This window comes from Pelodiscus sinensis, chromosome 18, assembly GCF_052426305.1.
Source record: "Pelodiscus sinensis isolate ZL-2025 chromosome 18, ASM5242630v1, whole genome shotgun sequence".
Classification (NCBI taxonomy): Eukaryota; Metazoa; Chordata; order Testudines; family Trionychidae; genus Pelodiscus; species Pelodiscus sinensis.
This window is the reverse complement of record NC_143069.1, coordinates 8,495,393-8,513,481: the sequence shown is the minus strand read 5'-3', so window position 1 is coordinate 8,513,481 and position 18,089 is coordinate 8,495,393. Positions and strand designations below refer to the sequence as shown.

General features: G+C 52.5%; 2 protein-coding genes and 1 pseudogene across 7 annotated transcripts in view; 2 read left to right on the top strand and 1 right to left on the bottom strand.

Moving 5' to 3' along the window:
* LOC149523206 (sulfotransferase 2B1-like) overlaps positions 1 to 3,501 on the top strand; it is a 39,044-nt pseudogene extending 35,543 nt beyond the window's left edge.
* The window catches only part of LOC102460158 (sulfotransferase 2B1-like), a 189,419-nt gene that overhangs the window by 103,538 nt on the left and 67,792 nt on the right, over positions 1 to 18,089 (top strand). The gene's annotated exons all lie outside the window — the stretch shown is intronic.
* Positions 2,969 to 18,059, bottom strand: LOC106731774 (cytolysin tenebrosin-B-like). 2 transcript variants are annotated; one of them, XM_075914240.2, is made up of 4 exons: positions 13,659 to 18,059; positions 12,250 to 12,439; positions 11,099 to 11,244; positions 2,969 to 5,931 (listed from the first exon to the last, which is right to left on the bottom strand). In XM_075914240.2, the coding sequence occupies exons 2-4, from the start codon at positions 12,337 to 12,339 to the stop codon at positions 5,508 to 5,510; spliced, it is 660 nt and encodes a 219-aa protein (XP_075770355.2). In that variant the 5' UTR covers positions 12,340 to 12,439; positions 13,659 to 18,059; the 3' UTR covers positions 2,969 to 5,507. The 2 variants fall into 2 exon arrangements, with proteins under 2 accessions (XP_075770355.2, XP_089626097.1); XM_089769971.1 differs by lacking the exon at positions 13,659 to 18,059 and having other exon boundaries at positions 12,250 to 13,635.

Genomic DNA, 18,089 nt, shown 5'->3' with positions numbered 1-18,089 from the left:
CTACACTACAGCGCTAATTCGAACTACATTATTTTAAATTAGTTAATTCGAAATAAGCTAATTTGAAATAACACATCTAGACCACAAAACTAATTCGAATTAGTGTTTTGCTAATTCGAACTAGCGCGTCCACACTGATTGGACACTGGGTCGCATTTAAGGGCAGCTAAAACCGGTTCTGGCAGGGCATCAGGTCAGTAGTTGCTTTGTGTGGCCGCTGTCTGAGGCTAACTGAGGCTCGTGCTTAAAGGGACCTGCCTGGACAGCCGGTTCTCAGCTTTTCCGCTTGCTTGCCTACCTCACCGAGGGACAGCAAAGCGTTTTCCTCTCTGCCTGCCTGTGTAGGTGGTTCCCATTGGGGATGCCGCTGCAGTTGGCACCATATAGCCAGAGCTCACCCTGGGCATGCTGCTCCAGTTTTGGACTTGCAGTTGCAAGCCTGCCAGCAATGGCTCGAGGCTGCCTGGCACCATCTGGTGCACGTCAGCCCCCTGCCTCTCCGCCTGGCCGCCCTGGGGACTGTGGAGGAGCCACAGCAGCGCCCTGACGCCAGCGTGCCCCGCCGCATCTGGCGTCTGGACACCAGCAGCGACTGGTGGGACCGCATCGTCCTAGAGCACTGGGGAGACAAACAGTGGACCCAGAACTTCAGGATGAAGAAGGACACCTTCCTGGAGCTCTGCGAGTGGCTCGCCCCTGCTCTGCGGCAACGGGATACTCACTTGAGGCCCACCATCCCCCTCCAGAAGTGTGTGGCCATTGCCCTGTGGAAGCTCTCCACGCTGGACAGCAACCAATCCGTTGGGAACCAGTTTGGCGTGGGGAAATCCACCGTCGGAGAAGTGCTCATGCAGGTACAGCACTCACCGGCCACTGGGCCGGAAGGGGGGGGGGATGCAAGGAGGGAATGGGCCTCCCCAGGGAAAACGGGGGGGGGGGGAAGGAGGTGAAAGTGCCCCGCATGAGGAGTAACAGTAGTTCGAATTAGAGATCCTAATTTGAACTACCTACTCTGTGCCGCGTGTAGCCGCGGGCACGGAGTTCGGACTAAGGGCGATTTAAAAATGGCGGCGCCCGGGAACATGCAAATGAAGCCCGTGATATTTAAATCCCGGGCTTCATTTGCAACCCCAGTTGCCCTCATTTGCCTACCTAGTTCGAACTAACGAGCTAGTGTAGACATACTCTTAGGGTATATCTACACTACAAAGTTAATTCAAACTAACAGCCGTTAGATCGAATTAACTTTAATCGGGGCTAAACATGCAAACTGGTAGTTCGAATTTAAATCGAACTAGCGGAGCGCTTAATTCGAACGAGGTAAACCTCATTCCACGAGGACTAACGCCTAGTTCGAATTAAGTAGTTCGAATTAAGGGCTGTGTAGCCCTACCGAGCATGCCCGGGCTGCAGCTGGGCTATAAAAGCCTGGGGAAGGACTCAGTCGGGGGAGACAGCTGGAGAAGAAGGACCGGGGCAGGGAGCTCCCACTCAGCTGTTGCCGGGGACTCCAGGAGAGGCCGAAAAAGACGCGGAGGTGAGTTGGTGTAACCCAGGGACTGCCTACTGAGGGGACGCCAGCACGGAGCTTGCAGCAAGCTGGGCAAATGCAGGGGAAAGAACCCCAGGGGACCAGGTAGCAAGTGGCTCAGGGCAGGAGCGGGAGCCGCCTCTCCTGCCCAGAGAACCTCGGCGCATTTCGGCCGGATTGCCCTGCCGAAGGAGTAACCCGTTACCCGGTCGCTCGCAGGGCCCTGGGCTGGGACCCGGTGGAGTAGAGTGGGCCTGTGTCCCCTGCCTAGGGGAGTGCCCCGCTACAACCCTGAACTACATTGTGGACTCAGGCCAGAGGGCCTTGGCCTTGCTTAAAGGGCCAGCTATAAACTGCATTGTGGACTCGGGTCAGGGGCCTTGGACTTACGAGGGCAGGCGGGCGAGACCCGCCACACACTCCATGGACCCAACCTCCATGACTTTATCTAACTTCTCTTTAAACTCTGTTATAGTTCTAGCCTTCACAGCCTCCTGCAGCAAGGAGTTCCACAGGTTGACTATTTGCTTTGTGAAGAAGAACTTTCTGTTATTAGTTTGAAGCCTGCTACGCATTCATTTCATTTGGTGTCCTCTAGCCCTTGTATTATGGGAACTAATGAAGAACTTTTCTTTATGCACCCTCTTCACACCACTCATGCTTTTATAGACCTCTATCATATGCTCCCTCAGTCTCCTCTTTTCTAAGCTGAAAAGTCCCAATCTCTTTAGCCTCTCTTCATATGGGACCTGTTCCAAACCCCTGATCATTTTAGTTGCCCTCCCCTCTCCCACCCTCTCTCTTCCCCTCTCCCACCTCCTTTTCCCAGTCTCCCCAAGTTTTGTTCAATAAAGAGAGTTTCTATTTTTGAACACACGTGTCCTTTATTTTGTACATCAGGAAGGGGGGCTAGGGAGGGGTAAGTGGAAGGAGGTGAGGGAGGAATGGGGTACGCGCCCCCGATGGGGAGGACTGGGGTGGTTCTGTGGGCTCCTTGTGGTGGAAGCTCTCCTGCAGCCCCCCGATTTACCCCCTCCCCGTCCTCCTGGATGGCAGCCTGCGGCCCTCATCGAGTTAGACAAGCGAGTGGGGAACCCTGAGAACTGTCTGTCCGGGGTGGGGGTCGGGTCCCTTTAAGCACAGCCATCGGCTAGCCTGAGACAGCAGCTCCATACTCTAAGTCCTCCTCTGATGCCCTGCCAGCACTGCTTCCGGCAATCCTTAACCTCGGTTCAGGGTCCACTTAATGTGGACATGCTAGTTCGAAATAGCAAAACGCTAATTCGAACTAGTTTTTAGGTCTAGATGCACTAGTTCCAATTAGCTTAGTTCAAATTAAGTTAGTTCGAATTAGTGCTGTAGTGTAGACATACCCTGGTTTCTGAGGGCGTTATTTCCCCTAGGACCTGCGGGGCAGCGTGCAGCGACTCTGCCAGGTCCTGGGGCAGGCGCTGGATGAGGGAGCCCTCACGGCGGTGGTGGAGAATGCCTCCTTCAGGGCCATGCGGGAGAACCAGATGTGCAACTCGACACTGCTCCCCGCGGAAATCATGGATCAGGAGAAGGGCACCTTCCTGAGGAAGCTGCTGGGGGAGTGTCTGCCTCCCCTGCAGTGACAGTGAGGGGGCTGCTGTGAGCCAGCCTCATCATTGTGGAGCGTTGCAGATCCCATTGCAGCCCTTGTGGGGGATGAGCCGGGGGCAGAGCCAGGATTGCGCACTGGGAGCAGGGTGGGCTCCACCCCCCTTGCAGCAGCAAGCGCCCCGCGATCTGCAGGGTGGGAGGCGAGTCCCAGTCCCCTCGATGGCCATGGTGCGAATCCTGAGCAGCACCGCTCGCCTTCCACAGGCATCTGTGGGGACTGGAAGAACCATTTCACAGCAGTGCAGAGCAAGGCCTTCGACGGGATCTACCGGGACCGCATGGGAGGCCTCCTGGGGGCGTTCCCCTGGGATCCGCCCTGGGATTGAACAGTGGGAATAAATCAGCCAGGAGACCACAAGGAACCGGGGCTGAGTTGCCGGGAGTGGCTGGCTGCCGTGGTTCACACAGCCTATGGGAGGGAATGGCTCCGGCCTGGCAGGATGGACCAGGCTGAGATGCATGTTCTGGGAGTGAGGTGTTGTGTCATCGCCTGCCCTGTAACTCCGGGTGTCTTAAATGCTCTGCTGCTGGGCTCGCAGCCGGACACCCATAGCCTCCGACAAGCCCACAGAGCTTTCCCCATTTTCCCTTTGGGGAATGTGGTCACTCTACCCTTGTGCTCCATCCCTACTCTACAGCCAGAGGTAGATTAAGGTTACCTGGGGCCCTTCCTCCCCTAGTCTCACACGCTGTCTATTCCCCAAACCTCAGCTCAGGGGTTGCCTGCAGGGTAGCAGCCTGCAGCACCAGAGCCAGGACTGGCAGCAGAGGGGATCCATGGTGGAGGAGGCTGCTCGGAGACCCAGGTGTGGAGCCACTGGCTGAGCAGGGCTGCCAAACCGCAGTAAGCTCAGTGCGCTGCACATGTTTTAATGTTGCTACACATGTTTTTTCAGGAAAATATTGTTTAGTGAGTTAGGACTTTTCAAATTTTGTACACAAATGATTACAGCCGTGTGATGAAAGGGGCGAATACAGGCGCATAGACCTGCTGGGGTATGACAGAAGGCTATAAAGTCTTGAATGGTGCAGAGACAGCAAATAGGGAAGTGTATTTAGGGAATAAGGAGGTTGCTACGTTTTCCTAACAAAAGAACTAGGGGTCACCAAATGACATTCAAAGGAGCAGGTTTATAACAGACCAAAGGACGTATTTCTTCACACAGCGCATAGTCCACCTGTGAAACATATTACTGGGCATATTGAAAAGGCCAAAGTTCCGATAGGGCTCAAGAACGACTTAGATACGTTCATGGATGATGGCTCCATCAATGGCCACTAGCCAAGGTGGGCAGGGACCGACCCCCATGTTGTCCTGCTCTGTTCATTCCATTTGTAGCACCTGTCACTGGGCTGGGTGGGCAATTGGGCAGCCCCAGTAGGGCCATTCTCACACTCTTGTGTTATGATCTTCTGCACCTACCCTTTCCTTGTGTGTTTATAACTTGCCATTCAAGTTGCTTAGCCAGTTCTAGTTTACCCAGTAAGCACACATGCAATCAATAGCAACCTTACACAGATACACCAAAAGGTCAAGCTCTTCAATATATTCCCCTTACAAGAATTTTAGCCTTTATTTTCTAAAAATTCGGTTACCTTTTTAGCATTAGTTTTTGCAAAGCTTTATAGGAGTTTTATCACCAAGATAAATACTGAAGCGTCAGGCCTTCCTATGCCAACACCTACTATTTCTGAGATTAGGAAATAAACAGAAAAAAACCCTTCTTTATATAATCTTGAATACCCAGATACCACCAGACTGAGGAGACTAGTGCACTAAAAAGAGCAGTGTGGGCAGCAGTTCAGGCTAGCCACCGAGTGCAAACCCAAGAGATCGGGAAGATGGTACTTGGTGCAGGGCTGGCCTCGCCAGGAGATGAACTGAGGTGGCCACCTGAGGTGCCAGATTTGAGGGGGGCGGGGCCAAGAGAGGATGCCACTAGGACCCAGAGTGTGGAAAATTGTGTCCGCTGCTGGTGCATATGTATTCTTTCTGCTGTACATGCACAGAGATGCTGGAGTGCTGTGCTGTGCTGGAGGAATGAGGGCACAAGAGACCTTTCAAAGTTTTGGCCCAAGTGAGGGGCCATGGGGGCATCATTTGAGCTCCCTGCCTCAGGTCCAAAATGTTGTGGGCTGGCCCTGCTTGGCTGGCTAGCTCTTCCCACCGCCCACACCACTCTGGCCTTTTTTTAGTGGCCTCATGTGAGCAGAGCTAGCACATCACTGTCTATGCAGGTTGGGAGAAAGAAAGTCCTTACTTCCCCTGCATCCTGGTCTGTCACATGGGGGCATTTCCCTGGGCTGAGTGCATAGCTAGGGCGGGCTTGGATTATTTTTGCTCAATCTGCACTTTAATGTAGGACTTATAGTTGCTGGTCATGGTGGCTTTCACCTCTATCTCCTGGTTGCGCACCCTCAGTTCCCCAGGATTCCACCCCCGGAGCACTGCCTTCCTGAAGGAGTGGCACTGATAGGGCGGGCCCCCGCCGTACATATAGCGGTAGAGGTTCTTCATGCTGTCAAAGTGCGTCCTCCCACTGCAGAGTTGAAGAGCAAACGTGATGCTGTAGAAGTTGTAGTTGAAGGGATTGGAGAACATGATGGCCAGGGTGAAGTTATTGGACTCGTAGCTCAGCACCCCCACACTCCCGCAGGCCGTGCTGCCTTTTTTCACAAACATGCTGCTCCCCGAGCCACCGGGGGGGATTTCTGTTGTAGGCTCCATCCATACGTTGCCACTCTCACAGTAAGTCCTGGAGGAACAGACAACAGGGCACCTCAGCACACAGCATCCCTGACAATAATTAATAAGTGCATCTCCGCAGCAGGAGATCCCTGACCCTGGGGCTGGGGTGGGTCACAGCGTCTCAGCTCTTCTATAGAGGAGACACACAGCACGTTGCTGGACAAGGGAGCATGACCCAACTTGGGCCAGGCCCAGGGCAGAGGGGCCTTTCCTGCACAACCAAAGCATAAGGGAGTGGAGATGAGGTAAGTGGGGACAGGGCCAGTCCCTTTCCTCCCACCCAACCCGGGCTGGGCTCTGCCTCCTCCTTCGGGTTGTCAGGTGTCCGATATTCACTTGGACATCTGCGGGCTCCGTCCAGTAAAAAAAAAAACAGAAAATACCGGATATGTGAAATACCGTCCTGTTTCCCTGGAACGGAAGCCTGGTGGGGACAATTTTCCCCTGCTGCATTTGGCAGGGGCGGGCGAGTGAGAAGTGTGGCAGAATCTAGAATAGGGAGGCAGGAGGGGGCACTTTTTGAGTGCCACACTAAGGGGGCACCAGACTGGGGTGGGAGCAGAGCGCACGTGATCAGCAGAGACCGGGAGCTGGCCACGTGATGCCTCCCTCTACACAATGTGAGCCAAGGCAGCCGGGCCAGGCAGCAGGAGCAACCACTTGAAAAGTCAGATTGTTCCTCTGCGCCTGGCTCAGCGGGAGGGGGACATTTCATTGGAGTGGGGGCTCCCGACGCTGGGGATGCCTGCCTCACGGGAAGGGGGGAGTGCACTGGGATGGGAGGACTGGGGGGCCTGCCCCGGGGGAGAAGTGGTTTCACCGGTGGTCAGTGTGTGGTCCCAAGCTGGAGGGAGTGCTGCAACGTTTGCTTAACAACTTCAACTTCCTCCCCATTTTTATTTTATTTTTGCTTAACAACTTTGGTCTCCCCTTTTTTTTCCTCAACAGAATTTTTCCCGGTGTTTTTTTTTGTGTGTGTGTGTGTGTGTGTGTGAGGGGAGGGGGTCTTTGGTATTTTTTTGTTAATCCACCTGACAACCCTACCCTCAGGACCGCGCTCACACAGCACCAGCCTGCCTGGGGGGAGCTCTGGCTGCAGAGCCTCGGCTGAGGAGGTGGAGCCCAGCAGTTTCCAGGATGGACAAGGAGGAGACCTGTGGCCTGGGAGGCTGCATCATCCAGGCTGTATCTAAGAAGTGGAGCAGGCACAACTGCCCCGCTGGGGCTGCACATGATGGGGCTGGGGCAGGGGACAGTGTCCCTCTAAGCTGCGTGGCAGCACAGCCCCATAGCTGCTTAATCAGCCCCGCCCAGATGCTCAGGGCTATGTATGGCGCTGCCTGGCTGGACGGGGCTGATTAAGCAGCTGCAGGGCCGTGCTGCCACTCAGCGTAGAGGAAACTCTTGTGGGGGAGCTCTAGGTGGCAGGGTGTGTCTTGGAGGCTCTGGGTTGTTACTGGGGTGACAGGAGGCTCTAGGCAACAGGGTTTTTACTTGGGAGAATAGAAAGGGGGTGTCAGGGTGCCAGAGCTTACATTGGGGTTCTGGTTTGCCCTGGGGCAGGGGTGGGGAACCTTTCTTGGGTCGGGAGCTGCTGATCCACAGAAAAATCAGTCACGGGCCACATGGAAATGGGGAAAAAAATCCCTCACTGCCGTGGCCCTTGACTGAGAAGGAGAAAGACACTCCCCTCATTCCCCTCACACACCAGAGTATACAGAAGCCCAGGCGTGCCGATTTTGTGTGCTCCAGCCCCAAGGAAGAGCGGGACGGTGGGCTGGAGTGCCAGTGCGGGCTCCACTAAGTATGGGGGGCCCCTGAGCTTCAGGAGCTTGATCCAAACAAGCTGGGGACCACATCCAGCCCCCAATTCCAAGGTCCCCCCCAGACTATAGGGGACCCCAGGTGGAAGGATTGCAGTGGGGGTGTCACTGGCTGACGCTGGTTTTGTAGAGCTGGGCTGCGTCTGTAGAGATCTGACTGGCAAGGGGAATGTACTATGGCGGGAGGATGGGGGGTTGGATGAGTGACTGTCCTGTCAAACTTTCAACTTCATAGAGGTCTGCTGCGCCAATTCCTTCCAGGGCTTGTAGCTTTTCTTTGTTAAGTCAAGTCAGTACGAGGCATCTTGTGAAATCTTCATTTCTTATTTAATGTACAGACCATCAGGTTAATAACAAAAGCCCTTTGTTTTTAGAGTAAACAGATTGGGTTACCAATTAAGTGTCTTTGAGCTGTTAATTCAGTAGACATCTGTCAACATAATGTCATTAACAACAATGTTCAGCACCATACGTAGGCAGGAGCACACACGTCATATGGCAGTGTAGGAGGATTTGAGTGCACAGGTATAGGTGTGTAATGTTTGGATGAATATGTGTAGGTGTGTAGCACCTGTTCAGCCAGAAATAGTCCAAAATTCAGTTGTTTTAGTTGACTTGGCTCCTGTTACTATGTTGGCTAGTTTGTTGGTGTGTTGTTTTGGTTTGATTTGATTGTTTTCCTGTTCAGGAGGAGTTTTATAGTGGCTATTGCTTCTCAGGTTTCGATTGGCTCCTGGAGTCCACCCACCTCTGGATCCAGCCAATTAGAATGAAAGTTTAAAATATTTCCACTGATTTGGCTGAAGTCTAGCTAACCAGAATGTCTCTTCCCTTCCCAGCCAGATTGTGCGTGCTTACGGCATACAGGCCATTGTTAAGGGACTACAGTTCCATTTGCTTCCTTTATCCTATGAGCCTAGGACCAGCAGAAAATAGGGTTGGGGTTAGGGGTAGCAATATAGACTGAGTTAGTGTTAGCGTTCGGGTTAGTGATAGGATTAGAGTTAGGGTTAGGGTTATGTATAAGAACGGGGTCAGGATTAGAGTTAGGGATACAGATAGGGTTGGGGTTACGGTTAGTGAAAGGGCCCAGGGTTAGGCTTAGAGCTATTGTTTACAGTGAGGTTTATTATTAGGTTAGGAATAAGAAATCCTCCGGAAAAGGGCTTATTTTCCAGAGAATTGCGTCTAGACTGGCGCTTTTCTCTGGCTTATCCCCAAGCTGGAAAAAAGCGGCAGCCATGTAAATGCAAATGCCGCGGGGAATATTTAAATCCCCCGCGGATTTGCAATTCCGACTCGTCTCATTAGCATCCCTTTTCCGGAAAGGGATGCCAATGTAGATGTAGCCCTCGTGTTTTAGGGTTAGAGTTAGGTGTACGGTTGAGGTTAGGGCTAGGGCTCACAGTCAGGGTTACGGTTACAGTTAGGGTTAGGAATAGGATCAGTGCTAGAGTGAGGGTTAGCATTTAGGATTATAGTTAGGGTTAGTGTTAGGGTTAGGGATAGTGTTAGCATGTAGGGCTAGGTTTTGGGTTAGGGTTAGGGTTAGGGTTAGCATTTGCATGTAGGGTTAGTTTAGGATTAGGGTTAATGATAGCATTTGGTTAGTGTGAGTTTTAGGGTGAGGGTTAGAGGTAGGATTAGGGACAAAGACAAGGTTGGGTTCTTTTAGGGTTAGGGATAGCGTAATCGTTTGGGTTAGGGATAGGGATAGGGATAGGGATAGGGTTTAGGTTATGGTTATGGTTAGTGATAGTGTTAGGGCTACCGTTAGGGTTACAATTAGCATTAGGGTAGGTTTAGGAATACGGTTAGGTTTGAAGATAGGATTTGGTTATGGTTAGATTAATTGTTAGGGTTAATGTGTAGGTTTAGGTTAGGATTGGGATAGGGATAGGATTAGGATTAGAGTTAGTGTGAGGGTTAGAGTTTGGGTTAAGGATAAGATTGGAGATATATTTTGATTAGGGTTAGGAATCAGGACTTGATTAGGGTTAGATAAGATTGGCATAGGGTTACTGTTAGGGATAGGGTTAGAGTTAAGGTTTGTGTTACTGTTTTGGTTAATGACAGGTTTAGGGTTACCATTACAGTTAAGGTCAGGATTTGGGTTAGGAGTAGGGTTAGGGTTCAGGTTATGATTAGTGTTAGGAATAGGGTTAGGGTTAGGGTTAGAATTAATGTTAGTGTTAGGATTTGGGTTAGGGTTAGCATTAGGTTTAGGGTTACGCTTAGGGTTAGTGATAGGGAGAGGGTTATGGTTAAGGCTAGGAATAGGGATAGGGATAGAGGTAGGGTTAGGGTTAGGTTTAGCGTTTATGGTTAGGGTTAGGAATTTGGTTAGGGTAAGGGTTAAGGTTCAAATTAAAAATAGGGTTAGGGTTAGGGTTGGGGTGACATTTAGTGTGAGGGTAAGGATTAGGGTTAGGATAGCGTTATAGTTAGGGTTAGGGTAACGGTTCGGGTGATGTTTAGGATTAGGGTAAGCGATAGGGTTAAAGATAGGATTAGGAACAGGAAGACAGATAGAGATAGGGTTAAGATTAGGGTTAGGGAAAGGTTTGGATTAGAGGTAAGGATAGGGAATGGGTTAGAGTTAGGATTAGGGTTAGGGAAAGGTTTAGGGTTAGAGTTTGGGTTTGGGTTAGGGGTTGCTAAAGGGTTAGCTTTAGGGTTAGGGTTAGATTTGTTTAGGTTAGCTTTAGGGTTCGGGATAGCATTTGGCAAGTGTTATGGTTTGCTTTAGAGTTAGGGTACGGGTTAGCAGTGCGGGTGTCCTGTCCATGTTTTTAAAAATTGTTGAAATTCTAGAGGGTGGAAGCTGCAGGCAGCCCAGCTGCTGCACATGGGAGTCAGCGTGAGGAGGGAGCGAAGTCCCTCTCACCCCTGTAGATGCTGCACAGGAGGAAGCACTAAGCTTCCCCCAAGGGGCTGCGCTGGTTTTGGGTGAGACACTCCCAGCCCTGCAGACACCACGTGGAGGGGGAGGGAATCCCCCACATGCGCATCCCCGAGCCTCAGTAGCGACATTTAAATGGTGAAGTTCCATTCCAGACTCGGTGCATTATCTGCCATGTCACTGAACATGTCACTGAACAGTCATGTATGTAACTGCATGAAATCTTGGCAGTTACACAGCTATTGGATAGTCCCCAGGGCTTCCAAGCCCGTTTCCAGGGAGCCCCCGACACCCAGTCTGGAAGGGGTGGGGGGGGAGGTGTATGGGAGTGGGTGGATGGATGGAGGAGGTGTATGGGAATGGCAGACAGACACTTGATAGCAGGCATGTACCCCACACCCTGGCCAGTCCATAGAGGCGTGCGGAGGGGGCCGTGGGAACTTGCTCACCTGGGGTTCTCGAGAGTCACATTTTCAGTGTTGTTGAATATCTCAATGCCCACACACCTGCCGAAGTTCAGATTCCCCACCACCCTTTCAACGGTTGTCATCGTGCAGAGCAGAGGGACTCTTCGGTAGCAGCCTCTGCAGTGCCCCTGTGGGAGAAGAGCCAACTCACTCCCCTGCCAGCCCTGGCTGCGTGGGCCTCCTGCCAGCCGGGTCACACAGCGCCCTTGGTCTGCAGGGCAGGGCTGTGCACGGGCAGGATGTAGGGGGTGGAAGGGCTACAAAGGAACCCTGGCTAAGGAAGGAGGGGCAGAGCCAGCACAACGACGGGGGAAGCTCACTGCTGCCCCTGTGGGTTACTTGCTGGCTCTCGGGCTGGCCTGCTCTTTACAGGGATCTACACAACCTGTATTGGTGGAGGAAGGGGGCCCAGACACCTCTGCCGTAGCTCAATGGGTACCCCGGGCCCTAGGGACGTTATCGCGTTTATACAATTAACCAGTAAACCTGGGCTCATTGGTTAATCCTACATGTATCCCCCCTTGCTGCCTCTGTATGAGAGAGAGCAGGGGGAGGAGGAGTGGAAGCTGCTGTCCCCACACATGCCGGCTCCAGTGGAGATGCTCCCTCCCCTGCTGGTATCACGGGCAGCAGTGCGGGAAGGGCAGGCAGGAGCCAGTATGCGCAGGGAGCCAGCTCTCTGTGGCTGCCAGCTACTGCAGAGCCACCTCTCCCCCACCCTGCCTCCCACGGGACACATGGGAAGCCGACTCCCTGCGTGTAGCAGTTCCCATGGAGCCACCTCCCCACATGCTGCTGCCTCTGTCAGCTCCCGCCTACCCCTCCCCCCGCATGTAAACATGGAAGCACGGCAAAGTTCAGCATGTTTACAACAATGAACGTTTGTTCACAACCATGCCAGGCCCAGGAACCAAACCTGGTGCTGGGGACACAGGGAATAGGGGGGACGCCCCAGGGCCCTGTGTGCACAAAATGACAAGAAGAGCCAGTTGCTTCAGATGTTTCCTTCTAACTGAGGAGCAGCCACAGCTCACCCACAGGCAGGGTCTCTCAATGTCAGTGGCGGGATGCGAAGGTCTAGAGTCAGGGCTACCTGAGGAGGGGGAGGGAGCTCACAGGGGAGAAACACAAACCCTTTGCTGGAAACACACGGCTGCTGCTCCTCGCAGGGCCCTGCATTCCTGCATCAGTGCAGGACGGGGGCTCCGGCATCCCTGATTCATGGGCAGCTGCAGGCGCAAAGCAAACCCGATGCAGGCCGGACACAAGGAGTGGGTGGCAAACGTGTTCGTGCTGCTGTTGAAGCCAGTGGGGCGGCTACACCTGGGCATCATGGGCAGAAAAGAACAACGTGGGAGATATGGGAAGCTGAAAACCTAATGTGCAAGGAGAGCTCGGAGAGACGGAAGTGGCCCTTGCTGGAGCTGTATCATAGTGAACCGTGTGACCCAGACACAGGATTGGGGATGTGGGGAGCAGGAGTCAGGGGCTGTTAGGGGTGTGGCCATGGATACCAGGGGGGCAAGGGGTGAGTGGATGCTAGAAAGATGGGCAGGAATGTGGGGTGAGGGGCGAGTGGGTGATGGGGGAGGGGCAGGAATGTGGAGGGCAGTGGGTGGGTGGGTGCTAGGGAGCGGGCCTAGGAATAAGGGGAAAAGGATGAATTGGTATTAGGGGCAGGTCTGGGAGGGGAGGATCCGGTGGGGGTGCCATTTTATACTCTCCAATACATCACAGCCCGCGGTGTACTCCTGGCCCCTCTGTGGTAGCTCAATGGGCACTCTGGGCCCTAGGGAGGGGCAGGAATGTGGAGGGCAGTGTGTGGGTGGGTGCTAGGAAGCGGGCCAGGGATAGTGGGAGAGGGATGAATGGGTATGGGGGGGGCTGGGAGGGGAGGATCTGGTGGGGGTGCCATTTTATACTCTCCAATACATCACAGCCCGCGGTGTACTCCTGGCCCCTCTGCGGTTTGGCCACTGGCTGCGTCAGGAATCCAGCCCAGCTGGGAGAAGCCGCTCCATGGGCAGCAATCGCTGTGCTCACACGCCCAGCCTGCTCCTCCGCTTGGCCGGGCACCAGCCTCCAGGGAGTGGCCGGGGCCAGGTGCAAAGCCCAAGCTGAGAAGGGCCCGTTGTAGGGACCCCGGCAATGGGAGGGGCAGGGTTTGTCTCCAGCAGCTCATTGAGGTTTCCCCTGAAGAGGTGACTCGGCTTCCCATTGGTGGAGATAACGGAGGCGTCGGGCGACAACAATTGAACCACAGTGGACACTGAGATTCAAAAAGTTAAAGCGTCGCAGCCCCCCTGCCACAAATCACCACCATTGGATTTCAAATCCTCTAATCCGGCTCCACTAGTTTTACAGCAGCGTGGTTCTCGCTCCTCCTGGCAGCAAAGGTGGGTTGTTCTCCAGGGAATCGTGTTGTTGGTTTGTGTGTTCCCGCCGTGAAATCGACGTTTGCTGCCATTGCCTGATTAAAATCTCACCCCTCCGAGCCGAGAGCAAGACAGCAGCTGTGGACGCACAACGGGAACCGACGTACCTGGGACTGTCGCAGATCAACAGCCTCCTGCTGGTGAGCTCCCGTGGGCGCTTCCAGAGTCTCTCTGTGCCCCAGAGGTAGCGGCTCTTGCCGGTTTTGTAGGAAGGCAGAGCCCAGCCCCCGGGTCTAAGGACCGCAAACCTCTCAGAGCATTTACGGGAAACCAGGTGGTAACTGTGCTGATCAACCACAGGAAAGCGCCAGTCGCATGGGGCTCGGGCGGCGGAAGGAAGCCGTTGTAGTTGAGCTGTTTAATTACAGCCGTCAGGGCAGTAGGTTTGCAGACATTGTGGTGGTTCCCAGACTGGGTCCACATCCCTCCTGCCCCCTCTCCCCCCCACTTGCCTGGGGCTCCGGGAGAGAGTTTGGGTGGGCGTGGTCTGGGATGCAGCCTCTGGGAGGGAGTTTGGTGGCCTGGTGCAGGCTCTAGGCTGGGGGAGGGGATGGGGTGCAGGGAGGGAGTTTGGGTGCACAAGAACTGAGGGGTCAGGCTCTGGGAGGGAGTTTGAGTGGGAGGAGGTGCAGGAAGGGGTGAGGGAATCAGGCTCTGGGAGGGATTTTAGGAGTAGAAGGGGGTTACAGGGAGGAAGAGGGGGTGCAGCGCTTACCTGGGGCACCCTCCTCTGGCAGTGGCTCTTAGACAGAGTGGCTAGGATTCTCCATGCACTACTGCCCACTGGCACCACCCTCACAAGAGCACTGGAGGGGGGGCTACACATGGAGACACACACACCTCCCACCCAAAGCCTTCAGGGATGTGTCTGCATCTGCACATGCAGTGGTGGGGCTGGAAGCAGCTTTAGCACCTCTGGGCTGCTGGTGGTTGTGGCAGGAGCCATGGAGCCCTTTACAATCATCTTGTGGTAGCAGGCAGGGCTGGGGGATGCACCAAGGTAAGCACACAGGAGAACCACGTGGGGCCGAGGGAGAGACCCAGGCCCAAGTCTGGTGGAGCTGGCTCCCCAGGCCAGGAATATTCCTGGAGCCTGGGCACCACGGGACAACACCCTGACAATGGTGACGGTGACAATGAGCTCAGGACGAAGAGCGAAGGCTGGAGAGTTCAGTCAGGCTCTTCAGGTCAAAGGAAGCCAGTGCTGTAACAAATGGGAATAGACAATAGGACACCCAGCCAGGACTGCAGCCACCTCTGGGGTGACACGCAGACAGAGAGCCATGCAGAATCATGAGTCTAGAGCCAGGAGTCTTTCTAGACTCTTCCAAGTCTTCTGAGAACTTTCTAGATTCTATTAGGATCATTGGGAGCTTTCTTCACCTCCTGAGAACTTCAGGAAGGGCCAGTATGGAATCAAGGAACTCTAGAACGGGAAGGGACCTTGAGAGGTCATGGAATCCGGTGCTTACGGGAGGACCAAGCACCATCTCTAGATAATCCCAGATAGATGTTTATCTAACCTCTTGAATATCTCCAGCGATGGAGACTCCACAACCTCCCTGGGCAATTTATTCTGTTGTTTAACCACCTTGACAGGACCTAAACCAACCAACCTAAACCTCCCGTGATGCAGTTTAAGCCCACTGGCTGTGTCTAGACTGGCAAGTTTTTCCGCAAAATCAGATGATTTTGCAGAAAAACTTGCCAGCTGTCTACACTGGCCACTTGAATTTCCGGAAAAGCACTGACGATCTAGTGTAAAATCATCAGTGCTTTTCCAGAAATACTATGCTGCTCCCGTTCGGGCAAAAGTCTTTTTCCAAAAGACTTTTGCACAAAAGGGCCAGTGTAGACAGCATAGTACTGTTTTCCGCAAAAAAGCCCCGATCGCAAAAATGGCCATCGGGGCTTTTTTGCGGAAAAGCATCCATGACCAATCTAGACGCGGTTTTCCACAAAAAGCGCTTTTGCAGAAAAGTATCCTGCCAATCTGGAAGCAATTTTTCCGAAAATGCTTTTAACAGAAAACTTTTCCGTTAAAAGCATTTTCGGAAAATCATGCCAGTGTAGACGTAGCCATTTCTTCTTGTCCTGTCATCAGAGAGAACAATTCTCCTGCCAAGGAGAACAATTTTCTCCCCCTCCTTGTAACATCCTTTTAGTTACTTGAAAACTGTTATCATGGTCCCTCTTAGGCTGTGTCCAGACTACAAAGAAAAGTTGGAAAAAGATAAGCAAATTGTGAACCGCAATTTGTGCATCTTTTTCTGCTTTTCTTCTGAAAGAGGCTTTTCTGACATTTGGCCCGTCTACACTGAGCCAAATGTCAGAAAAAAAACCCTCTTTCAGAACATCCCTTCCTCCTTGTAAAATGAGGTTTTCCGGGATGCCAAAAAAAAAACCAGATCTGCTTTTCCAAATATTTTTTCAGAAAAGCAGACGCTTTCCTTAAATGCTGTCATGATCATGAAGGTTAGCCGGCAGTCTAGAGACTAACGGCTTAACTAAACCTAGCCAGGTGGAGTGGACAATAGGAATGTAGGTAGGAATCTCAAAGTAGGACAAAGGAATTTTTGGGTTTCCCGCCTTGGTCCTGGTAGTTCCCTCCAGCTACTGAGGGAGACAAACATCTCTCTCTCGCTCCAGGAAACAATTCTGCACTTTCTGTAAGTAGGGTACAGTTCAGATAAATCCATCCGGTTTTATTATTTTATGGTTTGGGAAATGGGATCTGATATTTTGGCTTTCCTTTGTAACTAAGTTCTAGTTACATGGAGTTTCAAATTCCAGGCGCATGGAGTTTCATAGAATCATAGAATCATAGAGCTGGAAGAGATCTCAGAAGGTCATCAAGTCCACTGGCATTCTTGGAGTGGCACCTCTTCTCTTCCCAGGCACCCTTTCTCTGCTCCCAGTCAGCTCTTCCCAGTTCGCCCGGCACTCCTCCTGGTTGGTGGCCCACTCCTGCTGCCCTTCCTCGAGTCCCTGGTGGAGGGACTGCAGGCACCACCATCTGCTCTCTCAATAGCTCCTCCCGGGTGCGTTTCCACCTGAGAATCCCGCTGAGTCAGGTAGATGAAGTGGGAGGTGGGGGACATGCCAAGCTCACAGCTGTCCCAGAAGGGTGGTACCAGACACGCCCCTAGGAAACATCTTGGTACCAACACACTCCCCACAGATACCAGGGACATACCAGCCCAAGTTCAGGACAGGGTTCAGAAGGACAGCCAGATGGAGAGTGATGTTTTGGTCAAACTACCATGTACAAGGTCTGTCACCCAGGTATGTCAGAGGGAGGCCAAGCACTTGGGTTCCCTAGGGAGGTGGTGGACTCTCCATCCCTGAAGGGTTTTAAGTCTCAGCTTGACAAAGCCCTGGCTGGGAGGATTTAGCTGGCTCTGGCCCTGCTTTGGGCAGGGGGATGGACTCAAAGACCTCTGGAGGTCTCTTCCAGACCTAGGATTCTATGGGGGCTGTCCTTGTCCAGCCTAGAGGGCAGTGGAAAGTCCCACCCCCGGCTGAGCGGTATCCATTGTCATGGGCAAACATTCTTAGTATCCTCATAGACTCTACCAGGTGCTGTTACTGTATTTCATTTACAAGGACTCTGCCTTGTGCCTTTGTCCCTTATCTGATTTGTGGTCACTGGGGATTCTCTTGTGACCTGCTGGGCTGGCTACCTGCACAGAGGGAGCACATGCACACAGCCAAATGGTTATTGGCATTTAACAGAGGAAGATACCGCTTAGGACATGCAGCCAGCGACATCGGATGACATGCACAAATCCTGTTCTCCTAAAGGGAGTTTTCCCCAGACACTTAGGCTACGTCTAGACTGGCATGATTTTCCGGAAATGCTTTTAACGGAAAAGTTTTCCGTTAAAAGCATTTTCGGAAAGGAGCGTCTAGATTGGCACGGACACTTTTCCGCAAAAGCACTTTTTGCAGAAAAGTGTCTGTGGCCAATCTATATGTGCTTTTATGCAAAAAAGCCCTGATTGCCATTTTCGCGATCGGGGCTTTTTTGCATGAAACAAATCTGAGCTGTCTACGCTGGCCCTTTTGCGCAAAAGTTTTGCGCAAAAGGGAATTTTGCCCGAACGGGAGCAGAATAGTATTTCCGCAAAAAGCACTGATTTCTTACAGTAGGAAGCCAGTGCTTTTGTGGAAATTCAAGCAGCCAATGTAGACAGCTGGCAAGTTTTTCCGGAAAAGCAGCTGATTTTCGGGAAAAACTGGCCAATCTAGACATAGCCTTAAATCCAAACACATTGGTTTTGAGAAAACAAGTGTATTAACGTTACATACAATGTTGCTACACATTTTTTTTAGAACAATAGGCTACGTCTACACTGGCATGATTTTCCGGAAATGCTTATCATGGAAAAGTTTTCCGTTAAAAGTATTTTTGGAAAAAGTGCGTCTAGATTGGCAGGATGCTTTTCTGGAAAAGCACTTTTTGCAGAAAAGCGTCCGTGCCAATCTAGACGCGCTTTTCCGCAAAAAAAGCCCCGATCGTCATTTTCGCGATTGGG